Source organism: Chrysemys picta, chromosome 17 (genome assembly GCF_011386835.1).
Source record: "Chrysemys picta bellii isolate R12L10 chromosome 17, ASM1138683v2, whole genome shotgun sequence".
Taxonomy (NCBI): Eukaryota; Metazoa; Chordata; order Testudines; family Emydidae; genus Chrysemys; species Chrysemys picta.
Genome location: NC_088807.1, coordinates 7398402 through 7414482, shown reverse-complemented (window position 1 = coordinate 7414482; position 16081 = coordinate 7398402). Strand labels below are relative to the sequence as shown.

General features: G+C 45.1%; 1 protein-coding gene across 2 annotated transcripts in view; it reads left to right on the top strand.

Moving 5' to 3' along the window:
* Window positions 1–16081, top strand: part of PPP1R37 (protein phosphatase 1 regulatory subunit 37) — a 135676-nt gene that overhangs the window by 77551 nt on the left and 42044 nt on the right. For both annotated transcript variants that reach the window (XM_042844468.2, XM_005295686.5), the window contains exon 6: window positions 9464–9614. In XM_042844468.2, coding sequence (XP_042700402.2) covers window positions 9464–9614 — 151 coding nt within the window. The remainder of the gene's footprint in view (window positions 1–9463; window positions 9615–16081) is intronic.

Below are 16081 nucleotides of genomic sequence, written 5' to 3'. Positions count from 1 at the left end.
TTTCTGGTCAGAAAAGGGTGTCCCTATGTGGAGATCCTTTCTCCACCATAGGGGTGGGCGGGCAGGGGGAGGTAGGCCAGACATGATCAAAAATACATGTGAAGAAACAAGTTCAGTAGTAATTCCCAAAAAGGCACAAGGATGCCATCTTTGTGGCCTGATTTCAGAGACTGCCTCAAACAAAACAGAAATAATCTAACAAACCCCAGTGTCTAAACAGCCAAACACAAGAGTTCTGTGCCTTGTTGAAGGACAAAACTGACTTTTTTGCTGTGATGCATGACTAGAAAGGGTTAAACATCCTGCAAAATAAATAACCCACAGAAGGCATGTGGGGAGATAATGTTTGTGTTTTTGCATATTTACATATGTATGAATAGGGTGGACAATGTAATCAACAGTCCCTGACTATGCTGTATTCTGATAATTCAGAAGTCAAAAGAACATCCTATCATGTAAATGAATTGTAAACATGGGATAGCTCAGTATTCATCTCTCTTTGAAATGTGCTGTGAATGGTGGAGGAACAAGCAAATGGCCTTATGTTAATTCGTATAGCTAAGTCCCGGTGATGGACCTCCTTCAAAGTCATCCTAATTACCTTTTGTTCCCTGAGAAATTTCAACTTGTTAAAAGACATGAAATTGTATAAAAGATCATTGGGTCCTGATTCTGTCATCTCAGATTTGCTTAAGCTTCTTCAGGGCAAGTTTGAGTAGCAAGGTTGAGGTCCCAGTTATGCTGGTACCGCCCTGAATGTGATATTTGGATATTGGACTATAAACTATGAACTATTTCTGAAAGAACTCTTTGCAACTACGAAGCTCACCATCTCTGCTATGAATCTGCACCTCAATGAATTGAACTCATGTCTGTATGTATACTGATCTTTTAACCATACTCTCTCTTTTGTTTTTTAATAAATGTTAGTTTAGTGAATAAGAATTGTCTGTAGCGTGTATTTGGGCAAGATCTGAAACATGCATTAACCTGGGAGGTAATGTGTCCAGTCCTTTGGGATTGGTAGAACCTTTTCTTTTATATGATGAAATAGGATTTACAGACATTTTCATCATATCTGATGTGGGTATCAGGATGGAGGCCTGAGGCTGGATCACTTTAAGGGAACTGTGTTGCTTGGACTTCTGAATAACCAGTGAGGTAATAAAGAAGCTGTTTTATGCTGGTTTGGTGAATCAAAGTATTGGAATATCCACCAGCTTAATGGGGATTGTCTACCCTAATTGACTGACCACAGCTGGCTCCCCACTAGGACCCCGATCACAATTGCCCTTTCCAAAATAGATGCTGTAAGATCCTCAATTCTAAAAGACCGTGTTTCCAGCAGGGTCTTCCCAAAGAGCCAACAAGAAAAACTGAGTTGAGCTTCTAACAATTAAAAGTTGCAGCCTTGGCTTTAAGCCTCATGGGCAATGACTTGCTTCTCTGGAGCCATTCTAGTCCAGATGAGTGAGCTATCAGGATGTCAGCACCAAAAGGCAAGAAAATGATGTTATTTCTGCCTGATTGTGCTAGCTTCTTCCTTCAGAGTAGATGCCTCTGTTCTGTGTCAGCCAACTTTAGTGTTTAGTAGGCATCTTCATTCAGTTACTGGAAAAGTTGATGTCCAGGAGAAACAGCTGATCATGGCCTCCAGATTTTTCAGATGCAAACCATATGGAGACGGATTGGGCAAAGCTGAGGCAGATAAAGATTAAAAAGTCCCTGCTATTATAGAACGTATCTGTATCTGTACATATGTTTAATAAAATGCCCGTAGATAAGTCAAGAATAGCATAGTTCTTGGGGTTTGTAGGACCAGTGAAACTTATGCACAGCAAATGGCTTCCTTTGTGCAGCCATTTACATCAACTCTTAACACTTCTCAGGTCCAGAGTCCAGCTGGAGCCCTACAAAACAAGGAACTCTGGTTAATTCCACTGGGAATCCACTAGTTTCAGAGGAGAAAGGAACTGGTATTCCAGATGTGGAAGGGGCAGGAATACTTGTCTCTCAAACCCCAGTCCAATGAGCCATTCCATGTGACTGAAGACCTGACAAATTCTAGGGAAACATCCTTGCTGGGAGAGACACCTGGCATTTGTCACCCAGTGGAGGACAACTATCACAGATAAACAAACTCTGGAAACTCTCTAGGATATTCTGTAGACTTTGAGTCCTTACTAGAAACCTGTTGTCATGGAGTCACCAGGCCGATGCTCTGGAACTGCTCCAAATGCAGCCAGTCAGGACTCTGGTATAGCATGCTTCCTCTAACTGAGTGTTGCCAGGGCAAGAAGCCTATGTGTCTTTGGCCTTCCTGTGTCTGACCTCAGCATTCAGCATCCCCATTCACCATGCGCTTCCCGCAGCGAGTCCGCCTGAGCAGGGCTCCTGGGGAAGCCAGAGGGCTCTGCACCCCAATTCCACAGTCAATGTGACTCTCAGCCAGCCAATAAAACAGAAGGTTTATTAGTCGACAGGTACACAGCGTAGAACAGAACTTGTTAGCATGGAAATTAGTGACTTTCAGCCACGTCCATCTTGGGGGAACCCTGGGCCAGATGCCCTGGACTCCTCCCTCCAAGTCCCAAACAGGAGACTGCCTTGAATCCTGCTGCCTGGCCTTCCACACTCCCATGGCTCCTCCCATGGCTCCTCCCCCGGGCTTTGTCCTACTACCCAGGCAAAATGTCACCTGGTCACATCTCCCTCCTGGTTCTCAGGTTATGAAGGGCATCGTCCATAGCTTACATGCTGGCAGCTGGGCAGCCTCACCTGGCCCCGAGGGCCTCAGCAAAAGTCACACACCCAATTCCTACCACCTAGGCATTGGTGCAGTATGCAGGGAAACTGAGGTACACACAATATTAGTACATGACAGACTCATATGCAACATAACAAGGGGAAAAATCCCACTTTGTCACACTTGTCCTTCAGGATTTCAGAAATTCAGCCCAGGACCGAGTGTGTAAATTGCCTGATCAAAATTGGCCCCACTGAGAGAGTTCCTTTGAGGCACAAGTATTGTTCATTGTGCCTTAGAGAGTGGGGGCAACAGAGCAGTCTTAGACCATAAAAAACAAAACAAATATATTCTCTGCTCATCACTCTGGTATCCAGGCCTGGATCCAAGGCATAAGCATGATAGGAACATACTTTGGGTCCCCGGAGTGCCTTGATGATGACTCATAAGCTTTGGGGTCAGAAGGGACCATTATGATCATCTAATCTGACCTCTTGCAGATTGCAGGCCACAAAAAATCTCACCCACCTGCTCCTGTAATAGACCCAAAACCTCTGTCTGAGTCACTGAAGTACTCAAATCTTTATTTAATGACTTTGTCACAGAGAATGGATCATTTACTGTAGTTCATGGGTTCCCCTTGGAGCATGTGAGTCATCTCTGGGAATACGCGGGAGCAATTGTGTAATGGTGGATTTTATTTATTGTATTTTCATAATAGGCTACTCAGATGAAGCTTTAAAACTCAGTGGGAATTTGTTATATAAAATACAATAGTTAATTTACCTCAGAATGTACCAGTAAGAACATAGATACACAGAGAGGTTGACATATTGTGATTGGAGGTGAAGGCCCTGTACAGCATGAGTTCAGTTGCCCAGCAACTGGCCAGTCTCTCACTCTCTAACTGAGTTCTGAATTTAGGATTGTTTTTTCCCCAGTTGTGTACATTTCCCTATATATCTGTATGTAACAGTGAAGTATGGACAGATGGCTAAAGACAAGACAGGTAGTGCTAAGAAGGAACACACACAGTATCAGTGATGAGAAGAGTAGGGGTATGCGGGCAGCTGGTAAATCTGGAAGGGGGTATGCAATAAGAGAAATTGGGAACCTCTGTTCTAGTTCAAACCAGCAAGCGTTCCAAGCCCCACTCTGCAGTGGAAGGCAAAAAACCCTCAGGGTATGTAGCAATCTGACTTATGGAAAATTTCTTTGCAGGTACAGTGTTTAGCCCACTGGGCCATCTTCCGTCCATGCATTATGCTTTTCTGGGACGATGGGTAAACATCCTCCCCATAAAAAGACAAAAAGTGGAGGAGTGTAGTAGGAAGAGAGCCTGAGACATAGCACTTGCATCAGAGGCCTGGTATGAGGCATGAGGCCTGGCCTAAAGTAGTAGTCAAAACTTTACTGATATAAAGCAAAGACAAGCTGTGAGCAAGAGGCAGGCACCTGCTCACAGAATCTGGCAAGAACGGGGCTGAAATACACATGACTAAGAAGTGCTAAGCACAGAGTACTCACGCAAACACAACACAATATCAAGTGGTACCAGAACATCCCCAGATCAAGGATGGTACAAAAACATTCCCCAAGGATAACAGGATTCCTCAAAGATAAGGTCAGGATGACAGTTCGTAATAGAGATGTTTTGATCAAACCAAGACGTACAAGGTGATGGGTGATAACTAGCCACATCGGGGCAGTAACTAACTGTGTCAGAGGGGCAGTACGTAACTTGTTTGTATCGGGGTATAAAGATGTATCTCAGAGGGAGTGTCTTTGTCTAGCCTAGAGAGGAACAGAAAGTCCCACCGTTCACTGAGCTGGTCCGTTGTTACAGACATACATATATTAGTGATCCGGTAGAGTCTGCGGGATACTAGTACCGTGCTTAGTCAGCATAAACCTGGCCTGGTGCCTTCGTACCTTGGCAGATCTTGTGGTCATAGGATAGTTTGCTCAAGGTCTGCTCTGCCGGCTGTCTGCGCAGAGCTGGGGCAGCACACAGGGAGAATGCAGAGAGAACACACAGGCAGCCAAACATTTAACCACACCTGTTTCAGCACTTTACTCCACTGATGGTTAGAAACTTTCATCTAGTTTTAAGCCTAAACTTGTGGTTGGCCAGTTTATATTCATTTGTTCTTGTGCCAGCACTGGCTCTTAACTTAAATAATTCCTCCTTTCCTGGTGTTTACCTCTGTGATGTATTTATAGAGGGCAATAATATTTCTCCTCAACCTTCGTTCTGTTAGGCTAAACAAACCAAGCTCCTTAAGTCTCCTCTCATAAGGTAGGTTCTTCATTCCTCTGATCATCCTAGTAGCCCTTCTCTGCACCTGTTCCAGTTTGAATTCATCTTTCTTAAACATGGAAGACCAGAATTGCATGCGGTATTCTAGATGAGGACTCACCAGTGCATTGTATAATGATAATGCTACTTCTCAATCTCTTTTGGAAATACCTTGTCTGATGCATACTAGGTTTGCATTAGCCTTTTTCACAGCCACATCACACTGACAGCTCATTGTCTCCTTTGTCACTTTCAACTGATAGGTCCCCAGCTTAAAGCAAATTTTTTTCTTGTTAGTCCCTAAGTCAGGGGTAGGCAACATATGGCACGTGTGTTGAAGGTGACACGCGAGCTGATTTTCAGTGGCATTCACACTACTCGGGTCCTGGCCACCAGTCTGGGGGGCTCTGCATTTTAATGTAATTTTAAATGAAGCTTCTTAAACATGTTGAAACCTTATTTACTTTGCATACAACAATAGTTTAGTTCTATATTAAAGACTTATAGAAAGAGGCCTTCTAAAAAGGTTAAAATGTATTACTGGCACGCAAAACCTTAAATTAGAGTGAATGAATGAATGAAGACTCGGCACACCACTTCTGAAAGGTTGCCGACCCCTGCCCGAAGTGCATGATCTTTTGTTTTGCACTATTAAATTTCATCCCATTTCTATTACTCCTGTTTTCAAGGTTGTCCACATCTTCTTGTATCATATTCTAGTCTTCCTCCGTATTGGCAATATCTCCCAGCTTTGTCATCTGTAAGTTTTATTAGCACACTTCCACTTTTTGTGCTAAGCTCCTAATGAAAATGTTAAATAAGATTAGTCTCAAGACCGATCCTTGAGAGAACTCCATTAGTAATCTCCCTCCAGTTTAACAGTTCACTCTTCTGCATGATCTGTTGTTGTCTTCCCTTTAACCAGTTCCTTACCCGCCTTTTGATTCTCATATTAATCACTATCTTCTCCAATAAAACTAATAATTTTCTAAGTGGAACTGTATCAAATGCTTTATTGGAATTCAGGTAGATTGGATCTACTGCATTTCCTTTGTCTAGAAAATCAGTTATCTTCTCAAAAGAAAGAGATCAGGTTAGTGCCAGACCATCTGCCTTTTGTAAAACCATGCTGTATTTTATCCCAGTTACTGTTTACCTCTGTCCTTAACTACTCTTTCTTTCAGAATTTGTTCTAAGACCTTGCATACAATTGAGGTCAAACTAATGGCCCTGTAGTTTCTCAGATCAGTTTCTTTTCTTACATATAGGTATGATATTTGCAATTCTCCTGTCATAGGATATGGACCCCCAAGTTTGCGGTTTCATTAAAAACCCTTGCTACTGGGCTGGCAATTTCATGTGCCAGTACCTTTAATATTCTTAGATGGAGGTCATCTGGGCCCTCCAATTTGATCCCATTAATCTGTTTGAATTTGGTTTCTATCTCCAATGTGGGAATTTCTCCTTCCAGAGCCTTGTTCTCATTAGCCACCCAGCCACTGCCCCCAACCTCCTCATTACCCTGATTAAAAACGGAGGCAAAGTAATCGTTCAGGTGTTGGTACATACCTGCATTATCTTTAATCTTTACCCCATCCTCCTGAATAGTGGTCCCGGTTCTTCTTTCCTTCTTTTCTTTTTATTTATATGGCTAAAGAATCTTTTATTGCTAGTTTCTAATTTCCTTTGCAAGATCCAACTCTGCTTGGCTTTTGGCAGTTCTCACTTTTTCTCTGCATTTTCTGGTCTAAACATGAGTTTATTGAAAAGAGATTTTTGTCAAATTCTCTTATGAGATTACAAGTTTGATCGATAATGGTAACAGTATTGATGTAATAGACGTCTGTAAGGCGTTTGTGTTGGTAGCACATAACATTTTGATGAAAAAACAGAACGATTCAAAATCAACACGGCACACGTTACATGGATTAAAATCTGGCTAACTGAGAATTTTCAAAATATAATTATAAACAGGTAATCATCATCTTGGCCCTATTTTGGGGGGCCTGAGACTTCCCCAGCAGCAGCCAGTGCAACTGGCCCAGGGACTGCCTATGCTGCTCACGTGGCCCCTGGGCTAGGCGCACCGGCCACTGCAGAGGTCACGGAAAGTCACGGAATCCGTGACTTCTGTGACCTCCGTGACAAACTGGCAGCCTTACTGATAAAGTTTACAATGACACGAGTGTGTGGGAGTGGTAAATACTGAGAAGGACAGGTTGCTGAAACAGTGATTTGGATCACTTGATAAGCTGGGTGCAAGCAAATACATATATGCAAGGCGGTAAATCTAGGAACCAAGAATGTAGGGCACACTTACAGCATGAGGGACTGTACTTTGGAAAGCAGTGACTCTGAAAAAGACTTGAGGATCATGGTGGATAATCAGAAAAAGAAATTCTGTGTTCATTTTCCTCAGCCACTGTATAACTACTGTAGGCCCAGTGAAAGGGGCGTCTCCATATTCAAGAATATTACAAGAAACTTTCTCCAATTTTCATACTACAGCCTCTGTTTTTCAGACCAAGCACTACCTTTGGGCCTACTTGCCTTGTAGAGTATCTATAAAGGATTTATTAGTTCTAGTGGCTGCTTGGAGTCAGCAAAGGTGTCGCATTTACCGTAATTTTGGAATACCTCATACAGGCTTATTTGGATGAGTAGACTAACTGCTGTACAGCAGTTAACATCTCATTCCTGTAGTCTTCAGCCAGGAACAAGTCCCCCTTCCCCAGTGAAGATCGCTCACTGTAGTTGCAGACCTGAGCTGTTGCATGGTATTTCTTTCAGATGAATGTATGCAAAGATTGTTTCCACTGTTCTTTAGATGGCCATATCCATATAGTCATCAACCGATCTTGATGAAGTTCCTCGGGATGCTGGGCTCATGCACAGAGTTCCTTATCTCAGAGCCATTGACTGAAAATGTCCTGCTACCAGCAATGGGCACAACACCTCATCAGGATGCTCTGAAGATTCCCGCTTGAGGTGTTCTAGACAAATCTGCTCAATCCAAATAGAGTCCTTAGCCCCATCCCAATCTGAAAAGGTTTGTTCTTTTTCTCCACACTGGCAGGATGTGGTATGATGGCTGGAGATGGATATTCAAAGATTAGTATCATTTTGTTTCTTACCTGAGAATTTCCTTGTTACTTATTTGTAAAGATCTTTCTATGTAATCTGTTCCCATGATAATCAGGTTTCTCGGTATTTAAAAACAGACCATTACAATCAGTACTGCAGATGGATCATTATTGCTATGGTAGCCCAATGTCAACATTTATTTTTTGGTGCGTCTCTTCTCACCACAAACCTTGCCTAACTAGCAGCTTACAAAGTGCCCCGAAGGCCACCAGAGGAAGTGAATTCCATGAGCAAGAGCCATTGACTGAAAATGTCCTGCTACCAGCACTAGATTTTTATCTTAGGAGCCCATGCTAAAGTGCCCAGCTTATCTTAGCTGCTCTAAGGGAACATGGGTGGATGGAACACGTTTCTTGAGAACTGAGTCCCAAACCACTGAGGTCTCACAGATGCTTTCCCCTGCCAGCTAGAAGAAGAGCAGGTGACAGCTAAAATACAAACTAGCGTAAAAGGAAAAATGGGTAATTCCTAGAAGATGCATCTTAGTTGTTCTCTGGGAAATTAACAAAAGAAGCAGGGATGCCTGAAATCACTTATCTTATTTACTTTGAAAATCTGGAGACCCATTCTGGCCTCTTCACTTCAGCAAACTCCATCACTTCCCTTTATATTTCCAAGGCATTTCCTCTGAAGCAGCGAAAAGGCACTGCCCACAATCGGCTGAATTGCATAATGCGGCACTTGCTGGCAATCCGCTCTTGTTTGAAGCATGAAGTGTTACTGACTAGAGGGAAAACGGTCATTCCTATATTTTGTATTTGTTACTGGCAGGCTGAATTCTGGAACGCTGTATGGTGTTTTTGTGTGTGTGTATGTTCTTTACAGCTGGTTGGACTGTCGCTAGTAGTTGGATTAACATGTTTGTTGCCGAGATATACATAAATACCCAAATTCTGTTTCATGGGTGAAAAAAGAAAAGATGGTCTTATGGTTAAGGCACAGGTCTTAAGGCAGGGAGATTGGTGTCCTATTCCCTTCTCTGTCACAGATTCATATGATACGATCTTGAGCAAGATATTACTCCTCTGTGCCTTAGTTTTTTCTCATCTTTAAAACCATGGTATGTTACCTAACTATTTTTCCTAGGGAGTTCAATAATGTTTGTAAAGTGCTCTGAGAGAGACCTAGATGGAAGGGCAGATCAGGCAAAGTAGATGCAGAGGCTGTGCCCAGCTGACCTGAGTAGAACTTAAATGTGCTTTGAAAGTGTGCAATGGCTACATGTTTTTGTTCTGTTTTGTTTGTCATCTCACCCCTCTGCCTTCCTTTTCCAGACTAACTGTCTGCAGTACCTGGATGCTCGGAACACTCCTCTGCTGGATCACTCGGCGCCATTTGTTGCTCGGGCTCTGCGCATCAGCAGCACCCTGGTAGTGTTGCACTTGGAGAACGCCGGCCTTTCCGGGCGCCCGCTCATGCTACTAGGTGAATAACCTGGAGAATCTTGTTCACAGGGCATGGTCTGTTTCCTGGAGTAATCACATGTGGTTGTCTCTTCTTTGCATCTAAACACCTTTTATTTACTTGGATAACTTCTTTGTTTTTAATGCCTTGAAAAGAGAGGACAAACTAATCTACTTCAAGTGATTGTCCAGACTTGTTCCACTGTTGGTGCACTTGTGCCCCATGCATGTGAGAACCAAGTATTTTGGTCAACAGTGTCCACTGGCTGTGCAGTCACACATCCCACCCAAGAGTATAAAGGGCAGAGTGGCCCCAACTTTCCCTCAGTTACTTCTTACCACCCATGGCACTGAGATGAAGCCCCTGCTGTGTCTGCTTATTTGGCATATACTGTGATTTTAGCTAGCCTTGTATAGAATATTTAGATAGTGTAGTTAGTACAGGACCTCCATGTCAGCCTTCTCTGAAATGCATTCAGCTCCACGCACAGGGCCACTTAGACAGGCAGAACTGTGAGGTCTCAATGCATGGATGAGACAATGGTGTAGGGAGGGGGGTTTTAGATTTATTGGGAACCTTTTGGGGGAAGGAGATGCCCACACAGGGTCCACCTAAACTAAAATAGAACCAGATTGCTGGCATGTAAAATTAAAATACAGCTGTACTTCAGGTAGCCTGCTTCATTGACTCTCAGGCTAGATCACCCTCTCCAAAGAGACTCATTAAGCCTTCTCAGATAAGCCAGTTGGTACAGCCACGGGTACTTGAAAGGCTGGAGGAAAGATAAGAACATCATCTCCAGGGAAAGAGCAACCATTCCCTGCTGTAATAGTCTCACTGTTTCCTGACAAGTCTGTGACTCCATCTGTGTCAGCCTTCACTGATGGCTTTAAGGTATTCCAGGACCTGATGAAATGTGTGTTGGAAGCCTTAGACATAGCCCTGGAAGTGGTTCAAGAGAAGCATCACACTTGGACTCTTCTTGGACATTCTACATCCTCTTGGACATTCTACCTCCTCCTACACCAGGGAGGCTTGCCATCCCCATTAATAAAGGCCTACTAAAGGCTGAAAAAGCGGTCTGGCATCCACCTACATCCATCCAGGTTGCGTGATAAAGAGCAGATGGGAGGTACCAAGTCCCGGCTAAGGAATTCAAATATATATATATTTTTTATTCACATTGAGCACCAGTTTCTTCTATGGTGACAGCAATTCAGGACTTCTTCGGCCACAAGATGTATTTGTAGGCTAACCTCCAGTTAAGGCCGGCCTTCCTATCAGTCCCTCCTCTCAAAATATGACTGTCTAAACTGGGACAGAGTCTTAGTGTATAGACAAGTGGCCAAAGGAGCAGCAGGAGAAGAAGTCATCTTTCATGGCAGAGAGACCTCTGATTGCCCACACTTGCTATAAGCGGTGCTGATGCATCTGATACAGTGCTCATAATGGCCATAGTTCGTCGATGGAAATCAGCATCATGCAGGTGAAGAGCTATCAATCCATCCAGCCCACAGGAAATACCTCTGATTCCTGGCATCCTACTGCCAGTACAGAGTCCTGCCCTTTTGTCTTTCTTACAGCATCAAGGATTTTCACCAATAGGTAATAGCTGTCCTCAACCAACTTCTTCATCATCAAACACAGGCAGCCTACTGAGGACTGTTGTGCCGGCCAGTGACCATGGTGATGCACAAGGCAATGTGTAGTGAAGTTCCCAGATCTGGCTCAATCCTACAAATCTATGAATCTTTGGGGTTGCCCTGTAGGCGGTACCAGGTCAAGTCATAACATACCCCTCTTTTGAGTGTTGATGGAGAATTTGAGAGCACAGTGTGCTGAAGAGTTTTTGTCCGTCTTGGCGAAATGGTCAAAGAGCATGCAATGCTGCTTTTGAATATAATCACTGATTGAAGGGAGGCTAGATCTCTGTGAGATTAAGATATTTTGCACTAAGTCAAACCACATTATGTTCAGGGTTTGGCATTGACCGCATGTATGGAATGCCTCCAGCTGCTCCAAGTCTGCCTATAGTAGGGTCCAAGTTTCTGACATCTGTGGCAATACAGGTAATACACAAGTTTGATAGATCCTGAGCGTTTTGTGTCAACACAAACAAGTTCTTGCATCCACAATTGAGACATAGACTTTATGCGGGAGGCAGCAGGACATAGTAATTGAAGAATATCCAGTTTGCTGTGACTGAACTCTGCTTGCACCCTAGGTAGATAAACTCAGCACTCTCAACAGCACTCACTGAACTGGGGGGTTCTGGTGGCCCAGTTCTGAATTTCTGGGCCATGGTCTTCTGCCATGAGACATTCAATCCCATATTGTGGATGGTGTCTTGGAGATGTTGGTGGGTGGGGCTGAAATTCTCTGACTTCTCAACAAACAAGGGAATGTTGTTAGTGTAGTCTTGGTCAGCAAACCCGTCATGATCATCCTTGATTCTGACATGTGGCGTGGAAAGTACTACTATTCAGTCATCAGCTCAACAGAATAATGCTGGCGTGAGAATGCATCATTGCCGCACACCTGGCAATGTAGAAATGCGACCAAAGCCATGAACCAATGTGCACTCTTGCTCCACTACTGTTCTGAAGATCAGACACCAGGTTTAGCAGAACATCTAGAACTGAAACTTCTTTCAGTGCAAGCCCAAGTGCTGACCTGTTGACCAAATCAAAAGCTAATGTGATGATGATGATATTTGCCACATGAAATGAGTGGTTAAATTTTCAGTACAGCTCATCTAGAAGCCAAAGGGTAAGAACAGTGTCCATTGTCGACTAGTTAAACATGATTGCTATAGACGGCGATCTCTACTAAGGAGTGGCTGCCTTCTACCGAGAAGAACATAAGCAAAGACCTTTCCAGGGACTGATGATAATGAGATCGGACTGTAGTTGCCTCGCTCGAGGAGAGATCTTGTGCCCTGGTACACTCCGATGCCGTCTTTCAGTTCTGTAGGTACTTTGCCTGATGCCCACACTTAAGAAGAATTGATGTAGGCCGAAGCTTACTGGTTCCAAGGCACCTTTCAGCAACTGGGTCGGAATACCTTCCGGTCCAGCAGCATGTCCATTCTGTAACTTTTGTTTGGTCTTTCACACGTCCGTGAGTGATGGAGGATCAGTTTTGTTGCTGGGTCTGCAGCTGTACAGTTTGTCAGGTCACGTAGTTTTGGACAGTCATCAGCAGGTGTGCGGTTCAGCACACTTTCATGTTTTCCATCTGTCCAGGACCTCCTCCATTGTTGAGCAGGCAGAGCCATCTAGTTTTATAATGGGGGATGTTAAAAGGCACAAATGTCTGAAGCCAGTTATTCAATGGTGGTGTATGATAAAGCATTACGTACACACTCCAGGCGATCCCCACATCATCTGAGAGGATACCGAGGTTACATATGTTATCTTCAATGGGCCGTGTATATTTCACGGCATCAAGAGGCTCCTCAGATAGACAATGGACATTGTACTGTTGGTGGATATCTGGCTTGCGAGGAGGTGGAAGATGCGGAGAGAGACTGAGTGACAACTAATCTGTGGTCTAAGTTTGCTAGTGTTTCTGTGTTGCCAAAGACCTCATGAGATTTCACTATTGAGCGATATCTGACAGTGATGCGATCAGTTTCTTTCATGACATCCATTATTTGAAATCTAGGTCCAGCGATGGTTGTCAAGGTGCCTAAACCAGGAGCCCAGAACAGACAATCCCTCAGTGGCACACAGTGTCAGAAGCCAAGTGATGTATTCGTTTGGTGAACCCAAACCAAAGGGACCTATCATAGTTTCATACCCACTTCAGTCACCGCCTGTCATGGCATTAAAATCTCCAAGCACAAGCACTGGATTTTTGCTACTGGTTGGTGTTAGAATGCATCCTGTTGCCCGGGTGATGCATCAGCTGTCGTCGTGGCCTATGCACCAACAGAAAAGTGTTCATAATGATGCTGGAGCCAAGCATAGAGTAAGCATGGAAAGATGGGGTTCTTTTTTATTAAATTTATTAAATTTTATTAAATTGTGTGCTAGACGTTTGTGCAGTAAACAAGTGCTACACCTTGAGTTTGGTGTGGACCACCAAAGTGGGGGGGGGGAGGGCAGCGGCAGCGTTGCTTTTCTGTGGTGCCAGCAATTACAGGCTTGTAGCGGCCGAGTTCTTTGTACCCAGTGCCATTCAGTGTTAACACATTCTATGTGGCGACACAGAACGTGCCTCTGAAGTCTGGTTTGGCCTTGGTCTGGTTTGGTCATTGTGGCGGTGCATTCACAAGTGGGGTTTGGGTCGCTTCTGTCCTATGCATGCAGAACATGCCCCTCCTCCTGGCGTCAGTAATAGCAGGGGTTTTAACCCTGGTGCTATTGTCAGGGTCTGTCATGGCTGGCTGCTTTTTTCCCGTCCTCATCCCACTCTGCCTCCTTGGGATTGGGGAGATATAGAGGAGTTTTTTATTTTTGGGACCACCAGCCCCCCTTCCCAGGAACTTCTCTGTCAGATGTCATTGGTTTCTGTGGGTGTGGAGGACCATTATGAAGATCTAGCTCCCCTTCTGCCCTATATGGCCCGTGCATCCACAACTGTAGCTCATCCACCTTCATCGCCATTGGAACTTGGCCCTTGTCAGCTGAGTTGCCATTGGCCTTCGCTCATTACCCTTAGCAGAGGTCCTTATCGCATACTATTGACTGGGGCCAGTCAGACTTGAAGCTTGTGTGGGCAGGGTCTACCACACACTGAAGTAGAGCAGCTTACACCACTGTTACCTGGGTACCAACTTCAGGCTCACCCAGAATCACCAGTGCATGTCTGAGATTTCTAGAACCCAGGACCTCATGCACTCATGTCACACACATGCCAGAGGTCATCTGCAAGGGTGATTTGAAATCAGTGTATATATACCTAGCAGATACCACATGGACATGCTGATCAAGGTCCCAGAAGAAGTCCTCTCCTTTTTAAACTGGTGGAAAGACCCATTCAGGTACACAAGGGTGTGCCTGTCTCTGCACTTCTACCTACCAAGACTCTGACAGACACCCACCCTCAGGAATGGGGGGGCTCATCTAGATCCCACAAGGCTCTTCTCGATTGGAGCTGCCTAGGTCTGATAAAGTGGCCCTTTGACAGTCCCTTGTTTGTATAAGAGATCCTCAAAAATCTTCATTTTCCGAAAGCCCAGTTCTTTCTTAAAGATGGAAAAACTTGTTTTTTGAAAATGATGATTTTCAACGATCCCTTAGATAAATAAGGGATCGTCATCAGAGGGCCACTTCTTTGCTGGAGCTGGACAGTTTGACATGGAGAAGAGCCTTTAGGGGGGCCCTGCAGGGCTAGTCTTGGAGAGTGTGTTGTGGGTAGATTGGAGCTAGGAACCCTAGGTGGTGGTGCAGCATCAGCTGTGAGGGAGCCTGGAGCCCCTCCCTGAAAGCCCCCTCACTTTCCCTTTCACTTTACCATCTGACATTTCACGGTATTGTAACTGAAGGGTCCCAACCCCAAAGGAAGTTTGTAGGGGGGTTGCAAAGCTGTTGTAGAGGGGTCACAAACTGGGGGAGGGACGCAGAACTGAGTCTGTTTCCCTCTCCACCTGCCCGCCCAAGAGTGGCTGTGCTGGGGCAAGAGGAAGTCTGGTCCCTCCCCAGCCCTGTCAGGACTAGTAGCTGCAATCCCAGGCATGGTAGCAGCCCCCAGCTGGGGTGCCCCCAGTTCTACCCCTCCCCTACAATAGCTAGATTTCAGAGGGGAGATCTGATTTCATGATTCACAATGTGTTTTTACAGCCATGAATTTGGTAGGGCCCTACTCATGAGAGGCTCCTGCAACCCATGGCAGCAGAGCCAGCTTGTGAGGCCGTGGCAGCCCTCCCATCCTAACACTCAAGCCCCACTGCTTTTCCAGCTCTATCCTCCTTGTGTCCCCCTCCAAATATCCTCCTCCAAATATCCCATGTTCTCTGACTGCTGTGCCCTGTTCTTCCAGGCCACCCCCGCAGGACCCACCCTTGGAATTCTGGGTCGGGTCGGCCTTTGAAGCTCATTCTCACCCCCTCGGGTCATCCCCATCTTGCTTTTTCACAGGGGGAGGCTACCAGAGAGGGCCACTGCTCCCTCTATTCAAGGGGGATGTCTTCAGGGGCAGAGCTGCTGTCCTCCCACCTCATGGGAGGCCTGGGCTTGCTCACAGCCTGGCCCTCTAGAGGCTGGGGCTAAAGAAGCCCCACCCTTAGTAGGAGAGGTTCTTGATAAGGGAAAGTCCTGCCACATGTAGCATGGTACATCCTCCACAGGAGCCCCTGTTTCTAGGGGACACTGTGAGAGCAGCACTCACTGGGGAGCGAAGAGCTGGGTTTTCTTGGTGAATAAGGGATCACCATCAAAGGGATCATTGCTCGCTTGGGAGCTCAGAGCTCTGACCCACCAGGATCTGAAGAGGGGAAAGACTGGCGCCTCCTCTGGCAGGGAACATAATTGAGGGTGGGGCAA